This window comes from Pelecanus crispus, chromosome 7 (genome assembly GCF_030463565.1).
Source record: "Pelecanus crispus isolate bPelCri1 chromosome 7, bPelCri1.pri, whole genome shotgun sequence".
In the NCBI taxonomy this organism is placed as follows: domain Eukaryota; kingdom Metazoa; phylum Chordata; class Aves; order Pelecaniformes; family Pelecanidae; genus Pelecanus; species Pelecanus crispus.
Window position 1 is genome coordinate 22,198,184 of NC_134649.1, and position 18,726 is coordinate 22,216,909.

Here is an 18,726-nt window from a genome sequence, read left to right on the forward strand (position 1 = left end):
TGTTGATCAAAGCTATTGTTCCCCGCAGAGCAGAGGGAGCCAGTGTGAGCCTGGATTGTGCGGTGCTTAAAAGCACCTAGAGCTGCATCATTCCTGCCTGCCCAACAGCAGCCTCTCCGTCCTCCTGGCTGGCAACACAAGCACCGGCAGAGGTGTGGGCAGGAGAGCTGTGCTTGCACAGACCTCTGCCCTCATCCTGGCTCTTGAGCCACTTGCAGCTTTGATTTTTTTTTCAGCTATTCTTCTTTATTGAGCTATTATAGCCCAGATCCCTCGCGGACACCTAGGTGTTCCTCATTCCCGATGTAGATGCTTTTGGGTCCAGCCTTTTAAACACTGGGTTTACTTCTTTGTGTGTGTTCTCACAGCTCTTTCCATGCCTGCTTCCTAGCCTCAGCTGGAGATACGGTGACTGTTGCAATAATACAGCTAACAGCAGCATAGCAGGTAAAGAAACCAGGGGAAACATTTGTGGAAGCCACATTTGAAAGAAAGGAGAGTTGTCAGAATGAAGCTTCATAAGCACTGCAGTTAAATAGCCCAAGATGTGTGCTATAGAAAAGCAGAGAAAATGAGCACCGTTAAACTACCCCTTTCCTCCTTTTCAAACTGTTCTTTTAATATCGGGTATTTATCTGTAATTTAAGCCCGTGATTAGTTTTATCAAAAAGATAGTTCTGATGCAGAGATCGTAAAAATGATTAGGTGTGTGTTTGAAAGACAAGAACAGCTCCACTTGCACTGCAGGGTAGAGACCTATCTGTGTGCTGCCTTGAGCATCCATCTGTGAGGGCCTTGTGCCAGAAGGAACCTCCTGGTTCTACACAGATCCCAACCCACCCCAGTCTTTCAGGGCACTTCTCATTCTTCTTTGAAGGTGCCAGAGCTTGACCCTCTTGTCACTGGGCAAGATTGTTTGTCTGAGGTGATTTTGTGTCACTTCTTCCTCATCACATTTCTGCTTTTGGAAAACACTCTCAACTTTGGTGCTGTCACTGGGGTCCTGACAACACGGCCTTCCTGACAGCTCAGGGTGCATGGACCTGGACATACCCGGGGCATGGAGGCATTTTGCAGTTTTGCTTCAAGAGCATCCCATCAGGGAGGCTTGCTATGGAGGGGGCTGGAGAGCCTGCAGCCTGTTCTCCATCTACTTCTGCCTCTTTCTGCATGGTGGTAGCCCTCTGCCAGGCTGGAGTAATGCCCAGGGACTCTTCTGCTCCCTGGTTGTTGGTACAGAACCAAGGAGGTTTGCTCCAGGGCAAACAGCCTGGCCCTGCCTCTATTTTCAGCCTGATGTAAGATGGCCCAGGTGGAGGTTTTATCCCTAAAATGGCTCTGCCACAAAGGATTTATATGCTGTGAGCAGACACAGTGCGTATGAAACCATGCTACCTGGTTACACAAAGAAAGAGAAGCATGGGAATTTAAAAAGCTTTGGGTCTCTTCTCCCGTGGTTTCTGGAGCAGGTCACAATGGGCAGGTGAGCTGTAGTGGAAGAGGCAATGCTAAGCTGCCTCGCCAGTCTGCCTGGGAAAGGTTGTTAGAGGAAGGCATCTGAAGTCCTCACACTTGCTTTTTGTCCTGAATTCTCATGTGTTTGAATTGTGAACACTTGTGAGCCCTGGGAAAAAGAAAAGAGAAAGAAAAGGCAGGTCCAGGGTTGGGTCTAATCGACCTTGGCATTGTCCCGTTAAGCAGCCACCCAGGAGAAGGGAGCAGCTGCTCCAGTCCATTTGCTGGTGCAGGTACTGTGATAGCAAGCAGCCAGGCAGCCCTGCCTGTTCTGCCTAGCTTCACCTGCTCTCTGCAAATCCTTAACCCTTCAGAGGTGGAAAAAGAGGGGCTGGACTGCATTTGCAGTGTAGATTTCCTATGCACAGTGCAGGGTGTACTGCACCTCACTGGCAGCACCAAACAGGATCTGGGGGTGGCACCCACTGCTACAACTACTGCTACAGGCCAGGGGCATGAGTAGGTTAAAAAACACAATCAGACAATTTCAAGGAAGAAAGGTTTGTTAAGGACTAATAAGAAAATGGTGCAGAGGCACTGTGTGGCTCAGAAGCTCTCTAACCTAGGGTTGCCTGAGGCTGGGAGAGATTGCACAGAAGGAGGGTAATTAGGGTTATTCTGTACTCACCTGGGCCTTCCTTCTGCCACAGGCACCTGCCTGCAGCCATGGCTGGGGACACGCTCCTGAGGGACATGGCCATGGAGCTGACTCAGCATGGCCCTTCTCAGGGTGCAGACCTTCCCCTGTCCCTGAACCCTCATACAGGGGAAGGCTGAAGTTTTTCATCTTCCCCAAGCTTGTGTCCTTGGGTGTGGCAAGGGAACCTCCTGTGGGTGATGGACACCTGATCCCTCACCTCTCCGGACCACTGAGGAGGAGCTGTGGCTGGATGAGGTGTAGGTTTGCTTGTCCCCAGCACAGCTTGGCCAGGGCACGGCTTCCATCACAGGCGCAGAGATATATGCCCTGCAGCCTGCATCGGGACCCGATGCTGAAACTATGTCCTTGGGTTTGATGTAGGCTGCTGCTTAGGACCCCCTTCCCACTTCTCTTTCCCTTTCCCTTCTGTGGCTGTGGGTCTGGGCAGATGACCTGAGGCAATAGGAAACTCTAAGAAGAAAAAACCAAACCCATAAGGGTCATAAAGCCTCTGACAGCAGGAGTTGTGGCTTCATGTAAAGTGCCATAGTCTTCATGAGGTCCTTCGCTGGTTGATCCCTAAGATGAGAACTTGCCCTTTCCCACTGTGGCTGCCAGCGATACTCACCATGAGTAAGGGCAGGAGCAGTGGGCTGAGGACAGGAGGGGATGCTCAGCCTGGCCTGAGCAGGCTCAGAGGGAGCAGGAGCTGGAGGGGTCTTCTGAAGGGCTTAAAGCAATGCTTCCCTCCTCGCTCCCTGTCCCACCTTCCCTGGGAGGCAGCGAGCACTGCTCCTTCCCAAATGGCTGGGGACGTTAGTCAGGCTTCTGGCGCGGCTGTCTCGGGTCTCTGAGTGAGATGCAGGGGCTGAGTGTCAGGTTGTTATTAACTATCATTAGTAAGTGACAAAACTGTGTGGAGTACTTTAGGCACAGACAATGGCTGGAGGAGGGATCATTTGCAGTGCCGGGGAGATGAGTGAGAGTGGTGAAGGTCAGAGACGCCTCATTCTGGGCTGCCTCCAACTCCGTCTCCTGCTCATCACCTTGAGGAGGCAGGAGGGATGGGTGTTTCCTCAGGGGGAGACACGGGTTTGCAGGGAACCCCTGCGTGTCACTAGGGGGACTTCAAGGTGCCCAAGCGTGGGATCACCAGGATGGCCTCTGCGTGAGGAAAGGGGACCTGTGCAGTCCTCAGATCCTCCTCCTCTTGTATCACACTGTTCTTTAGGGACTCCGGTACGGGGCAGGGCAGACTCCTGCCCATCACGGTGGAGCTGCCCAGGGGAAAGGCTGTTTTAGTGTCTCTTCTACCCAGTGGAGGCAACTGGAAAAGAAATTTTGTAAGTGTTTTTCTTGATAACTATTTTCCATGCTTGATACTAGCTTTCCCCCAGAGAGAGCTGGAGGTGGTGGACTGCTGAGAAGGCAGCGCTCAAACCAGCAGCCCCAGCATCTCCAGGAAAGGTGCCTGCTTGCTTCGGTGCCTGGCTAGCCATGGAGTTCTGGGGAGGAGCTGGCTTTAGTGGCAGGGACACAAGCCAAAAAGCCAGAGCACCTGTCTAAGGGGCGAGATGGAGGCAGAGGCACCTCTGGTGAGCATGCCTGGAGTGGGAGCCAAGGGACAGTGAGTTGTGTAATCATCTGCTTGAAGCAGGCCGTCAGCAGAGCAGAGAGACACTGCCTCTTGTTTATTTAAGGCGAGATGCCCTAGTTTCGTGCTTTTAGTGGAGTCCCTAATTATTCCTCAGTCTTTGTAGTGAGCTAATTAGTTTCGCAGCACTCAAGGCTGGGGAACACTGATAGGCTTGGGAAGCACAAGCTAGAGGGACGAGGAGGAGGAGGGGAGAGCTGGTGGGAGATGGCTGGCTGGCAGATGGGAATGGCTGGGAGCAGGGCAGAGTTTGGAGAGCTGATGGATGATGGTCTGGGAAGGATGATGGAGGAGGCAAGAGCCATAATCTCATGTCAGGCAAGGTGCGGGAGTGTAACGATACGGGGAACAGCGATGAAGCCTCAGGTGGTAATTGAGGGGGATGGTGAGGTGGGGAGGGAGCGAGAGGGATGGTCTACAGGAGAGCAGCTGCCGAGCCCAGCGCCAGGCCAGGTGCTCACCGCAGGGCTTGGGAGGTGGGATCCTGCATGGAGGGCTGCACAGCCACACACAGGGCAGGGCAGGGCAGTGCAGCAACTGTTCTCTTGCATGGGTGCTTCCTTGGGCGGCTGCCTGTCCCAGGGTGCCGCTGACTTAGCCTTGCAGGTCCTGACTGTCCCATCTCTTTTCTAGCTTAGTGGTGACACCGAGGAGCTCTGCTGGGAGAGGCCAGCCCAGTCCCCGTCACATGGAGCAGCTGGTCCCCAAGCTGGATGCTCTCCTTCCCACCTGATCAGAGCCAGTTCTTTCAGAGAGAGCCACCATGGATAAGGTAACCCACAGTGATAAACGGGTCCGCGATGCTTGCAGTCAGCTCTGGCTGGTCTGTCCACATGGATGCCTCCCTGCTTTGACACAGGGTTGTGCTCCAGAGCCCACGCTCCCTATATCTGCACTGCAAGCCTGAGGAGCACAAAGGTCTCATTCCTGTTCTTGCTGGCATTGGGAAGTTCCCAGTGGCCACTGAGTGCACACAGTGAGTGCGTGACAAGTCTGAAGTGCCCAGGTGGCCGTGGATTTATTAGGGTATTATCCTACTAGTGCTGCAAATGGTGTCATCTGTCTTCTAAACTTTGCACTTTATTTCAGGGAGAGAATTTAGTATATCCAGGCAATATGCTGTAGTTTTAGCATATGATAAAGCCCTGCTGGGAAGTGTAGTTTTATTGATTTTGTTACTAAAGTGCCACTGGAACAAATTTGCTCATTTGAATGAAATGTCTTATTACCTGGATCATAACAGGCACATGATGAAATCTCCGGAGCGGCTGGAGCTACCCGCTGCCTGGTGATGGGGAGCTGAGACGGAGCAGCTGACAGGGACCCACAACTGCCACCCTGTTCCCCCCAAGACCCTGAGCACCTGCCCAAGCCCACCGGGAAACTCTGTTTGGAAACCTCAGGAGGGTAACAACTGCAGTGGCGGGGGGCACTGTGTTTTAGTCGAGGTTCGTATTGTTCCTCTGATCCTTTGCTCAGGTAAGTATGTTGTTTTAAAGGGAATTGAAGAAAAATCTCTTTCACAGGGCAGTATTTCTTTAGTACCACCAGTAATGGGAGTGGATTGAGAAATGAACCGTTCCCCATTACACTGGGACCTAACTGCACAGCCCATGCTTTCCGGTTAAAATTTGATTGCCTTGAATCCTGCAGATTATGGAAAATAAGAAAAAGGCCTAGTAAAATTTATGGGTTTTAATCATAAACCGATAGAATCACGGTAAATCTATCATAAGCATGCAGATATGGACCCAGAAAAAAGAGAGGAAAGCAATAAGCCTGTTTTTTCCTGGAGTAGCTGAGTGTATCCATGGCGGGGCCAGGGAGATGGGGGGCAGGGCTGCTCCCTTGGCCATCTCCTCCAGGTTGTTGAGTCCCCACACCTCAAAGCCTCCCTCCTCTGACGTGCCCTGCAAAAACCTGGTAGCAGGGATGGCACTGCAAAGTCCATGCCCTGTCTCATGGCAAACCGGCCGGGCAGGGCTGGAGAGCACATGGGGAGTGAGGAAGGAGGAGGTGGGAAAAGGGGGACAAGGCAGGAGGGTGGGGGAAGAGAGGGAAGGAAAGGAAGAAAGGAGAAAAGGAGGTGAAGCCTGAAGGTCTTTCCCTCCTCCCCTCTGTGCCACTGTGCTGCTCGCTGCAAAGGGAGCAGGATTGGGACCCTGCCAGGGAGGGAGGGAGGCAGAGATGTGGCAAAGAAATGTGTGAGCAGAGACGGGACCACAATAAGCACAGATGTGGTGGGGAGAGAAAAGCACCTGACTGGGAGAAATGGCAGGAGAGCAAGAAAGAAGCACAGAAGGCAGAAAATATTTTAATTTTTTTTTTTAAAAGGGGAGGGAGAGCGATAAGGAAGAAAAAAGGGAGAGAGTAAAAAATCGACTCTGAAGCAGAGATAAGAGAGGGAGGGCAGTTAGCAAGAGAAGGAGTAAAAATAAGCGTGATAAGGCCTGATAGAAATGGGGGAAGGCAGCAAGCCTGGGCAGCACAGCCAGGGTCTGCGGGCAGAGAGCCAGCGGGGACTGGGGAGTGCAGGGAGGTGAAGGAAGGACCAGCCTGAACCCCTTGGCTTTTTGAGCTGCTCTACATGCCTCTGATACTCTGGGGAGAGGAGCTGAGTGGGCATGGGGATTGGTGAGGAGGGTTGGGGAGTCGGCAGGTATAAATGTCCCTCCTGCCTTGGCAGCGGAAGAGGAAAGCCATGTGCCTGCCAGCCACAGCCCACCACGGTGGGGGGAAATGTGGAGCCTGGTGAGGAGGGAAGTGCCTCGGGTGGGTTATGTGCCCAGGCTGGAAGTGCTGAATAATCCCTCGTCCTCCTCTCTGCTGCGTCCCAACACATGGTGCCTGTCATGGAGATCCCCACGGGACTTCCATCAGTCTTGGAAGTAGGAGAGGTAAGCCACATTTCACATGCAGCCTCCCTTCCTTGCCCTAAACACACCTCTTCCTTTTTTTTTTTTTTCTACCTCTTTTAAGTCATTTTATTAAGTGCTTTTTATTTATCCTAATTAAAAAAAAAGAAGTGAGAACAGCTGTCTGGCTCTGACGCATAGCCCACGGTCACCTGAAGAGCAATGCTGGAAACCAGACCTTGCTCTCTCATCCGTGATTAAACTGCAGAAGAAACACACTGTGAATTTCAGCAAAGGAGAGAAAAGGAGTTTATTCTTTGGGGTTTTGTTTCCCCCCCCCCATCTTTACCAGCCATGAAAATTGCTGAGCTGAGATGCTGGCCACTCTGAGATGCTTTTCTTCTGCTCCATCCATCCATCTGCTTTAATCACATGGTGACAGGAAAAAAAAATTATCCAGTTCACAAAGCATCGAAGATTAAAAAATCAGTGTGGATAATAAACTGTGTGGCAGGCAGCAGTACCACAGAGCATCAGGCAAACTTGCTAATGAGGGACCTTGAGCCACAGCTCAGATGCAGGGCAGGCAGCGTGGCTTTACCCCCAGGAGGGTTTCGAGCAGCAGAGGCGGTGGGTCTGGGGGCACATATGGGTCTGGATTGCAGGTCCTGGGCTGGAAAAAATCCTGCGCTAACACAGCCTGAGATGTTATGCAGAAAAGAAATAATTTTCCCTCTTCTTTTTTTAAAGCTTCTTTAAAGACTCAGTTCCTCCCTTTGATTGCTGGGACACTGCAGTGTGCTGCAAATACCTTGTTGGACTTGGTTATTAGTATTTTTTTTAAATCTGTGTGTGTTGAATTAGCTCTTTTAATTACAGTATTAAAAAAGGATAACTGGAGTCAATTAAGAAGCTCTTTCGGATTGCCAGTGTTAATAGCTGTCCAGGAACACGGAGACTCCCCTCCACCTCTCTGCCGTCTGTTGAACCACTGATTGAGTTATTGTCAGTCCTGGCAACAAGGCTCAAACGGAGATTTCTGCACCTAATGTGCTGCTGTATGCGGCTTTCTCGGCTGCACTCGGCTTGGCGTCTTCCTCTGGAGGGCTGAGGCCTCAGCGCATCCCTACCTCTCCCATGGGAGTGCTGCTCCAAGCTGGTGCTCAGGGTCCCTGGAGCAGGATCTGTGGTGCAAGTGGAGCTGAGCGCATCTGCCTTCAGCCTTGAGCCTAGGTTTGTGTGTCGCTGTTTGTGGTTTCATATTTAGCTCACTGAAAATGTTGGTTAAACACTGGTGGGAGAGGAAGCTCACAAAGCAGCATTTTGGTTTGGGTCTTTTAAAAAGCAAAACAAAAGCAAAAGGCTTTAAAAAAATGGTTTGGTTTCAAAGTTATAAAGGAAAAATGGGTTAGAGATGAGAAACTAAGAAATCAAAGCTCTTGAAACCTGCTGCAGAGAGAGAGAGAAACACGAAATGTTTTGTTTGAAGATGAATAGAAAGCTGAAACCAGCAAAAAATCCTCCCTCCCCACAAGCACAGATGTTTCAGGTTGGTTCTTCTAGATTGGCACATTGCTAGAAGAAAAGCAAATCCATTCTTTCCCCTGTCGGCGCTCCAGGTTCCTGTTGCTTATTTTTTATCATCTTGTAGTGACTTTGATCCCTGAAGACTCCTTAAGTGCTTTACAAATCAAGCATGCAAATCTCTGCTCATCCACCTTGGAGATGCCACCAAGGCTGGGTGGTCCAGGAAGCTGCTTGCCAGTGTGGTGCCACTGATCCTGGTGGCAGCCAGGGAGGATGGGAAGCACCCGCTGCTTCAGTAACACTTATAAAAAACTTTAGTGCCCATATTACCACTGTTTGCAGGGATGTTTTGTGCTTGGGTCCCGAAGCCATGGTACCAGCCCTGTTTCTCCCATGGAAAGGCCCTATGGGAGGGCTGGCCATGGCCTTCACCCCATTCTGCACCTTCTGGGGGTTGGGAAGTTGGCACAAACCGACCGGGGAAGGGTTGGGCTGGTCTGATGATGCTTCCCTTATTTTCAAGGCTTGACTTGAGACAACGTCTTTCCCCATTGCTCTCTGTCTCTTAATTTCACTCCCTCCGTGGTTGCCCTCCTAACTTGCTTCTTTTAATTCATTTGCTGTACGACACTTTTATGTTGATGATTTCTGTGGCCTGTGCCATGTCTCACATGTAGGTAGCTCTCATCTCAGGGCAGGGTGGCACTGTCACACCTCTCCTGCAAGGGATGCACTGGTCAGCTCAGCCCTGCCCGGGGGCCAGTTTATCCCACATTCCTCCCCTTTTCCTCCTTGAGACAATACAAACCTCCCAGACTGCCTGATCCCAAATACCAGAGCTGAGCAAAGGGAGGTCACTGCCTGGTGACCAGACACCACAGTGATGGGCACGCTGGAGCTAGCACCAGGGGACCAGCATGTTACAGCCTGCACCACCTCCCTGCTGCAGCCCTGTGCCTGTTCTCCTCTGGCTCAGGCTGTGTGTGTTTATAAACATACGTAACTTTATTTTTCTTCAGACAAGGTCTCCTGCAAGCCTGGAAGCTAAATTCTCTTGAATGTGCCTGAAGCTGCTTGCGAGTCTGGCTGCCAGCAGTCAGGTCTGAAAACCACCGTGAGAGTCATTACAGACAGGTGGGGAGCAGCGCTGGAGCTGCTCGGGCCACTGGGAATCAGGGGCTGGGGACACCTGGGCAGGCAGGGCCAGGCAGGACCCTGCCTGCTTGTGCTGCCAGCAAGGGCGCTAATGGAATTGCAGCATCCCTGCCCGCAGGGACAGATATCCATACCACAAGAGCCAGCTTGTCCCCCATCAGAGAGGAGACACCACTGTGCTGCTGGCAACGACAGGCAGAAAGTCCTCTCCCCAGGTAAGAGGCAGTGGGATCCCCAGGTACCCCATCCTGCTGCCGGCACCACCCAGGCAAAGCCTGGCCCCGCGCGCTCTCAGCCCAGGGGCCGCGGGCACGGCGAGCTGCCTGCTGCCTGCCCTGCAACGGGGCTTCACGTCCTTCTCACCGTGCAGAGGGCAGGCAAACATGGCCCCGCTACGTACTGCTTACACACATCAGCTCCCCCGGGGTTTGAGGGCGGGCTGAGGAACTGGCTATAAAACCGCAGCTGGTCCTTGGGAGAAAACGTCAAACTCCTCTCAGCGCTGTGCGGGGCCCAAAACACGTGGGAAGTGCCTTTTGGGGGAGCGTGAACCTTTGGCATCAGCAGGAGACTCGCTCTGGCCTGGGGTTGTTCTTAGTGAGGCGGCTGGAAAATGCCTCTGAGGCGAGAAAGCAAGCACTCGCCAGAGATACAGAACTGGACAGATCAAGAAGTCAAGATTTTGCATTCCAACTATCTATAGGAAATAGGGTTTTTTTATTATTTCAAGTTTTCATAAAAATCCATAATTATTGAAATCAAAGTTACAGAAGAAAGTTCGTAACTTTTTATTGATTTTATTTCTTTTTTCTTTCTTTTTTCCCCCCCTCTGTTGTTTTTCCCTCTCAGAGTTATATCTGACACCAGAGTCCATCAGACAAAGTCCTTATAAACACAGGAGTCCTGAAGACATCGGCTGAATGTTTTCCTGGTATAAAGAAGAAGAGGAGGAGAAAGAGGTGGTGACAGTGCGGGCGGGTGCAGTGGGTTTGGACAGGGGCAGAGGGCGTGGTGGGAGGAGAGAGGTCGGTATGTTTGTAGCAATGTTTGTTTTTTAATTATTTTTTATTTGTTCATTTGTTCTTTTTTTTTAAAAAAAAAAACTCCAACTTTATTATTTGCAAACTGTTGCCTGGTTAAATCATTTTCATGTTGAACTTGCGCGGTGCGTCGGCAGAGCTGATGCCCGCGTCGGACTTGCGTGGCACGTACTCGATTTCAATGTTGTGCTTGGTGTTGCCTTTCCCCCGGCTCCACAGGAAGAGGAGCACCAGACAGAAGAGGACGACGCCCAGGAAGGAAATGAAGCCCATGGTGGTGGCGATGATGAGAGTCTTGATGTCAAAGGGGAAAGGCACGGTGGCACGCGTGCTGTTGGCATCGCTCTCGTTGGGCTGGTTGGAGATGAATGCGAAGGTCTTGTTGGGCTGGTGGGGCCAGTCTGGGGAGTAGCTGCGCACGTGCAGGTGGGCCAGCATGGTGTCGTTGCCACCCGCGTTGCTGGCGATGCATAGGTAGGTGCCATTGTCCTGGATCTGGGCGTAGCGCACCTCCAGCGTGCCGTCAGGGAAGACAGTGAGCCGCCCGTTGGTTTTGGTAGAGATGAGGTGCTTCCGGGGAGAGAGCCACATGATGGTGGGGGGCGGGTCCCCATCTGCCCGGCAGACAAAATGGACCGTGTGGCCTTCGTCCACGAAGATCTGCTGAGGTTTGCGGTCCCGTATCCGTGCTCGGCGGCAGGTGAAGTAGTTGGGCAGGAGAACATCAGGGAAGTCTTTGAACTCCTTGCCCTGGACAAACTCGGGGGTGGAGCAGGTGGGCTGCTGCTTGTTGAAGTTCAACCTCCATCGCCGCCGGAAAACCCAGAGCAGCCGACAGTCGCAGGCTAAGGGGTTGTTGTCGAGGATGAGCGTCTCCAGGTTGCCTACTGAGTGGAAGGCCGACTCCTCCAGGGTGGTCAGCAAATTCCCCGACACGTTCAGGATGCGCAGGTAATTGAGGCCACGGAAGGCGAAGGGCTCAACCGTGGTGAGCTGCCCTCCCACCAGCTGGATCTCCTGCAGCCTGAGCAGGTCATGGAGCATGGAGCCCTCAATGGTGACAATGGGGTTGTAGGACAGGTTCAGGAACCGGAGGTAAACCAGGTGCCTCACCGACACATACGGGATGGACGTCAGGTTGCAGTGGGTGATGGACAAGGAGGTCAGGTTCAACCCGTAGAGGCAGTTGGACGTCATAGTATCCAGGTAGGGCCAGTGTGAGATCTCAAGGACCTTGAGCCGGTACAGCCTCTTGAATGAGTAATCCCGGATGGTGTTGATGTTCAGATGGCGCAGCCGCAGCACGATCAAGCCGTGAAGGTGAGACAGGGCCTCCGTGGGGATGGAGGTCAGGTTGCATTTCTCCAGGGTCAGCTGCTCCAGGCTGTTGAGGCCACTAAAGGCCCGGTGGGAGATGTAGACGAGGTCGTTGTCCCCCACTTCCAAAGACTTCAGGTTGTACAAGTCCTGGAACATGTAGTCTAGGAGGATCACAATTTTGTTCTCACTAATGTCTAGCTTGGTAAGGTTGCTGAGTCCAGTAAACACTCCCAAGGGGATCAGCTTGAGTCTATTACTCCTGAGCCCCAGCGTCCTCAGGTTGAACAGGTTGTTGAAAGCCCCAGGTTCAATGGCACTGATAATGTTCTCATTTAGCTCCAGCTCCTCCAGGTGAGGGTAGTTGGCAAATTCATCCTGGTTGAGCGTCTTGATGCGGTTCTTGCCTAAGTCCAGCAGCCTGGTCTCAGTCGGGATCCCCTCTGGCACGACCATGAATCGCTTCCGGTGGCACAGGACGGCACGCTCCTGGGCAGAGCACTCGCAGCGCGGCGGGCAGCCCGTGGCGGAGCCGGACAGGATGGATCCCAGCATCAGGAGGAGAATCGGCTGCCAGCAGGCCAGGATTGGGCTGCGCATACTCGCCTCCCCAGCTACCATCCTATCTCTCACCTGCAGGTAACACGTGGGAGAGAAAGAGCAAGGTGGACGTGAGCAAACGATGGGCAAGACCACGGCAAAAGGTTTACCGTCCTGGTACAGCTGACGTTAAGGCAAAAGGCACCACCGAGGCAGAGCAGAAGTTCTCATTTTCCAGCTGAAATCCGGCCCTTCGGCTGCAAGACCATCTCTCCTCCCCATCCCCCAGCTTCCCACTTGATGATTGAACGTGCACAGACTTTGAGTGGAAAGCCTTGAGGAATCTGTGTCAGACAGACCTCGCTTTCTTGGCTTCTTAAAAAAAAAAAAAAACAAATTAATACTAAACACATCTATCTACATCCTATTTTAAGCTCTGGAAATTATTCCGTTCCCTGTAGATGGAGCCTGAATATAAAGGCTGCTTTGCGAAAGCAGAGGAGCTGAGCGCGGGATCGAGCATCTGGGGGAACCCCGCTCGGGGTCGGCTGGGCGCAGCGTGTCTGAGCGGGGAGCAACGCTGACAGCTCTGCAGGAAGCAGCCCCCTTCCTCCATGCTCCCCCAGGCTCCACAGCAGCCCGGGATCGTTGTCCCTGCCAAGGGTTAGTCCCTTGCCTCCTGCCGTGCCTGCCTGCGAGGTGCAGACCCACACCACTCCCCTCTGAAAAACAGCAGCCGGTCAGTGTATCTATCTACGGAGAGAGCTGCAGCCTGACGCGAGGGCCAGGGGTGCTGCGGGTAAGGGGGGCTGCCCAGTCTCAGCTGGGCAAGGCCCGGCCTCCTGCTGCCTTCCCTGGGGAGGGCTGGGAGACCCACTCGGGGGTTATGGTCTGGCTTGTGCCCTGGCCCAGGACAGCCCCGGCCCAGCGGCAGGCGGAAGCAAACGCTTCCTGTCACGCTGCCTCTGTTGCATTCATTTCCTTGTTGTTCAAGCCGTTATGGGGGATCAAATCATATTAATATTGCACATTAGATGTACAGCTACTCTGGACCATGTTTATATCTATTGTTACGTATACACTCCACATTGCTTCCACTAACGCTATTTATGGCTATCACTGAATATATTCAATACATTACTTCCATTGGCTCCGTTTGTATCCATCATTATATATCCTGTGTGTTACTTACCCTACTCTGGTGCTATTTATGGGTCTGGTATGCATTCTGTGCATTACTTCCACTGCGTCTGTTTATATTCATCATTTCATACAGATATATGACCCAAGTATAACTTTTGTTCCCAAAAAATTATTCAAAATTTCTTTGCAAGATACAAGGATGAAAGATGATGGACTGGCTATAAAAATGTCCACCAGCACCACCTCAGAAACCACCAGGCCTTGGCACACCAAGCTGTCTGGCTGTGAGGTCCCCGAGTCCCCACAGAAATCCTCCTGCAGTGTTGTCCCAGCTCGCTGTCCTTTCCCATCCCCCTTCCCCGCTACCTCTGCAGTGGGGCTGGTCGCTGGGGACCACCCAAAGCACGTCACCCGTGCCCGCGAAGCGAAGAGGTGCGGTGCCGAGAGCCGATCCCGCGCAACCCCTCCGGCAGCAGTGCCAAGCTCCCTCCTGGCAGCCCCGGGCCAGCACGTCCCAGTCCGGTGGAAACATCTTCAGTGGCTTCGCTTGGGCCTGGGCCAGGCTGCAAAGAGCCATTTGCTGAGTATTTACAATTCATCATCTCCCATGTCATCACCTCCCTAGTGCTGAAGGTGCTGGGCAGCGTTACAAACGCAAGCAGGGCTGCTGCTACCGTTGTGATGCCGCCGGCGTGGGGCTGTGGCCGGGACCTGCCAGAGGGACGTGCCAGGGCGCCGGGGCCGGGACGGCACCGCCGCTTGGCAGCTCTCAGGCAAAGGGCTGCATGTGGGTTTGCCCCCCAGGCTCACGCCGCAGCCCCGTCTGGGGCTGAGCTGCCAGGGGTCCCCCACGGCGCCGTCGCCGCCTCTCCCCGCGGGCAGCACACGGGCCAGCGAACGCCCCCTCCTCCTGCCCGCGAGGTGCCGGCGGCACTGCTGCTCCCATGGGCCGCTTGCCAACGCGCGCAGGCTCGCTCACAGCCTCCCTCGGCCGGCGCTGCTCGGAAACCAACTCCTGCTCCTCACAGCCGTGCTGAGAAAGCCATCAAAGAAAGCAAAACACTGCATGCAAAACAAAATACAGTCTAAGGGCCTTAATTATACCACGGCTGAAAAGACTTCAGCTCATTAGAGTGCAGGCGGCCGGCCTTATTTGGCTGCATTCTGTGCTGAAATTTCAGCTCTGCCCGTGCGTGCAGCCACGCGCCGGTCCCTGCTGGGTGCGGAGTGGAGGTGAGCACTGAATCCTGCCGCAAGGCCCCGCACATGGCTCCCACATCAGCCTGGACCTCCCCCAGGCCAAATTCTGCCTCTCCACCAGCAGGAAGGGGAGATTGCACCTGCAACACATTTGGCTTCGTGCTGTTGTCCCTGCACTGGCCTCGGCAGAGGGGCAGCGGCCAGAGCTGCTGGGAGCGATGTGGCGTCGATGGCTAAAATAGAAGCAAAGAAGTGATAGATGAATGAAGCAAAATCTGCATGGCGTTAAAGACAAGACAAGCCCACTTGCGTAGAATTAAAGTCTAGACACACCTCAGATGTTATTAGTTCTCAGCTAAATTTAAATCTGTGATAAATACAATCCCTGACAAAAACATCCGTAATCTTAATAGCCAGAGTCACTGAAGAGCTTTGGGAGAAAGACAATGAATAAGCTGAAAAATTCTGGGCTAAGATGAGCTTTAAATCACTTCTGGTTCTCATTTACCTCTGACTGTTTCAGAGAAGAACATTTGTGCTTCAAGGTGAGGCGGGTATTAAGAGGTGCCCTTCTATAAATGACTCAAATCGTGATTTTTCGTGTGAACCGAGGTCAACAACCCGCACACGGCTTTACAGCGACCATCGCACATCCGCCCACAGTGGCTGGACTCTCGTCGCATCAGCAAACCTCAGCCCAAAGTTAGGGCTGTCCTTTTGGCCGTCCTGTGTCTGCCGCCACACGGTGCTGCGGTGCCCTGCTGTCGTGGTTTAGCCCGAGCCAGCAACTAAGCACCACGCAGCCGCTCGCTCACTCCCCCTACCCCGATGGGATCGGGGAGAGAATCGGAGGAGTAAAAGTGAGAAACACTCCTGGGTTGAGATAAGAACAGTTTAATAATTGAAGTAAAGTAAAATAGTAATGATAATAATATAATAATGATAATAACAATAATAATATACAAAGCAAGTGATGCACAATGCAATTGCTCACCACCCGCCGACCGATACCCAGACAATTCCCGAGCAGCAATTGCTGCTCCCCAGCCAACCCCCCAGTTTCTATACTGAGCATGACGTCATATGGTATGGAATAGCCCTTTGGTCAGTTTGGATCAACTATTCTGGCTGTGCCCCCTCCCAGTTTCTTGTGCGCCTGGCAGAGCATGGGAAGCTGAAAAGTCCTTGACTAGCATGAGCAGTACTTAGCAACAACTAAAACATCAGTGTGTTATCAACATTCTTCTCATTCTAAATCCAAAACATAGCACTATGCCTGCTACTAGGAAGAAAATTAACTCTATCCCAGCTGAAACCAGGACACCTGTGCTGGGGCCATGGGTGCCGGCTGGGCAAGGGGCTCGGGTGCCGCTGGGGACAGGGCTTGGTGTCACCAGGGGAGAGGCGGCAGTGGCTGCTCTCAGCAAGTGCCGCCTGCAGGGAACTGGGAAGTGACTGAGACAAAGGGCCACCAAGGGCTTGCCAAAAATTGAAGCGCCCCCGCCGCCCCGATTTACTCGCAGGAGGAGGACCGTGAAACGTGCCCAAGTACCCCTCCAGGGTGCCCAGCCACGGCCCCAGCGTGAGCTGCCAGGCAGGATCAGGCCGCACGGCTGTGGTGCACAGGCCAGGCCAGCCCAGGGAGAGCTGCAGCCCTCTGGTGTGAACGCAGCTCTCATTTCTCACATAAGCAAAAAGAATCAATAAGAAAGGAGCAGCTGCTAGACTCACGGCCTTTAGGCAATGAGCAAACCAGTGCAAACCAAAGCAAAAATCATGCCCGGAGCCATGGCATCCACAGACCCCTGTCCTCGCCACCCTGCCGCCTGGGGACGAGCGCTCCAAAGGACAACCCCATCCCCCGGGGAAGCTGCCAGGCTTGGCCCAAGAAGCGCAGACGGGTGCACTGGAGCCGCGCTGCCTTGGTGCTAAATGCAGCAGGACCTGCTGAGTGTCTCCGCCTGGGATCAGCGCTGGGAGGAAAGATGCTATTCTGGGTCTGTGCCTGGAAATGCAGCCCGGGGCCAGGCTGGAGCACTGACGTGCATGGGGTTTGCTCCGTCATGACGGGCACAAGGCTGCCCCGGTGCAGGAGGAACGGTCCTGGGGAAACCAAACCCAGGTGATGACCCAGGAGGGAGCCTGGGCTCTGCCTGGGTTTGCTCCCAAGGTTGCTGCTGCCCTCCTGCCCCAAGGGCTGGGCAGCGCGCCTGGCTGCGCCCTCCACTGTCACCGCTGTCCCTGGGCTGTCCCCCGCTCACTGCCCCACGGTCAGGCAGAGCCAGTGCTTCTCGGCACCGAGCGATCTGCCACGCTGACAGCAAGCAAGCAGCAAAAATCCCCAAGTCAGCTATAACCCCCACCTGGCAGCGATAAATTACAGTGTGGAAGACGTGCACCCTTGAACCAGATGCTTTCGAGAGCACCAAATGACACCAGGCAATTTAGGCTGAAGCAAGCCATACCCCAGGGGGGGCATGGCGCAGTGCTCTGGGGGCTCAGCAGGGCTGGGGGAGTGTCCCCCCACCCTGTCCGTCCCTGCAGCAGCCGACCTTGCTGCGGTGCCGTGGCAGCATGGCTGGTGCTCCCGGCTCCACATGGGAGCGAGCCTGGCCACAGCAGCACTGGGCGCCCACGCTGGGCTGTAGTGTGGGTGCAGGTAAGGGTGTGGGTCAGCCACAGGCTCTCCCTCATCTGTGGCCTGCTGGCTTCGCACGAAGCTGCCGAGACACAGCTCTCGGAGTCAGTGCTCTCGTCTCCTCTAAGCTGCTCCAGCTAAATCAAATTTTATTGAACTTGACTACATTTTAGAGATAAAGACTCCAGGTTTACAAATAAATATTTAACAACCTTTCCTGCTGCTAAAAGAGTTGCTTATCCAGACCCCAGGCTCTGCACTAAGTGTTCCTGTAGCTATCTGCAAAGCAGCAAAACAAAGGGAGAAGCTTTAATTTGCCAAACACGTTCGTGCCCATTTCCTCCTCTCTCCATCATTCCCTGTGCGTCCAGCGTGCATCGGTGGGCCCTTTTGCTTTGTCTCTCCTTTCTTTCCACCCCACCTGCTCCCTCCTCCTCCTCTTTTCCCACCCAGTCCCTGGCATGCAGGCAACAGTAGTAGTCACTCTCCTCGCCGGTGCCCAGGGATGGTCAGGGGGTGGGTGGGAGCAGAGGCCAGTGCACAGAGCGGAGGGGGCAGTTTCCCTCCTGGGACTATGCTGCTTCACATGGGTAAAAAGAAACCAAAGAGGGAGAACCTAAAGTAAGCCCTGAGCGCTGCCAGGGCTGGCTGGTGGGCAGCGGACGGGGCAGCTGGAGGCACAGCCCTGGCCTGGGTGATGGAAAGCTGCCGCCACATTTCCTCTGGGCCTTCACTAACAGATGGGCTGTTAACGAAGGGCACGAAAACAGGGTGCTGCAGTGCAAAGGGCTGCCCTGTGTCCTGTCCTGGCCCCAAATCCTCCAAAAGCAGCACAGGAGGAGAAGTGGGGGAGAAGCGGGCAGAAGCTGAGAAGGACCCCTCCAGCAGTGACTTCTTCAGGGTGGTGGGGACACACAAGCAAGTCATGCAACGCAATGAACCATGGCAGGTTAGCCAGAGAGGAGACCGCCCCCAGCCCCGCCAGCCACGAGCTGCCCGGGGTCACCAGCTCTGCTCACCCACGTGAAGGCATGACTCTCCAGCCGGGAGCTTTTGCTCAGCCTTCTGAAGTATCTGCTTTCAGCTGCTCCCAGGCGGGAGCCTGGAATAGGTGTGCCGCAACCTGATCAGCTCTAGCAGTTGCTCTGAGGCTGTAAAAGAGCACCAAGATGTATTTAAGATGCAAATCCCCTTCCGGCACTGACACCGTCTGGCTGGCGCCAGATACCCCCAGCAGCCGGCCTGCGGGGCTGCCCTGCAAAGGCGCTTCTTCACAGCAACGGGCTCTTCCACCCAAAACGTGGTGCCCCTTGCGCTGCAGTCAGGGAAGCATCAAGCCAAAGGGCAAGATGAGCAGAAAAAAGGGGAGGGGGATGCACAGGGGAGGAGAAGAGCTCTAAAGTGGGCTGAGGGGCTGGGACGCTGGAAGGGGGAAGCTTTAACTCCACTGGTTTAGCTCCAGGATGTGGATCTGCTTGACCCCACGCAGGGACAGATACGTA

The 18,726-nt window shown here is 53.7% G+C and overlaps 1 protein-coding gene across 1 annotated transcript; it reads right to left on the minus strand.

Moving 5' to 3' along the window:
- Positions 1 to 10,482: 10,482 nt before the first annotated feature.
- Positions 10,483 to 18,375, minus strand: LINGO1 (leucine rich repeat and Ig domain containing 1). Its single transcript, XM_075714461.1, has 2 exons — positions 18,244 to 18,375; positions 10,483 to 12,336 (listed from the first exon to the last, which is right to left on the minus strand). The coding sequence occupies exon 2, from the start codon at positions 12,322 to 12,324 to the stop codon at positions 10,483 to 10,485; it is 1,842 nt and encodes a 613-aa protein (XP_075570576.1). The 5' UTR covers positions 12,325 to 12,336; positions 18,244 to 18,375.
- Positions 18,376 to 18,726: the final 351 nt, after the last annotated feature.

Excerpts from the sequence above, each read along its gene's own strand:
- LINGO1 (XM_075714461.1), bottom strand. The coding sequence starts at position 12,324 with ATGGTAGCTGGGGAGGCGAGTATGCGCAGCCCAATCCTGGCCTGCTGG.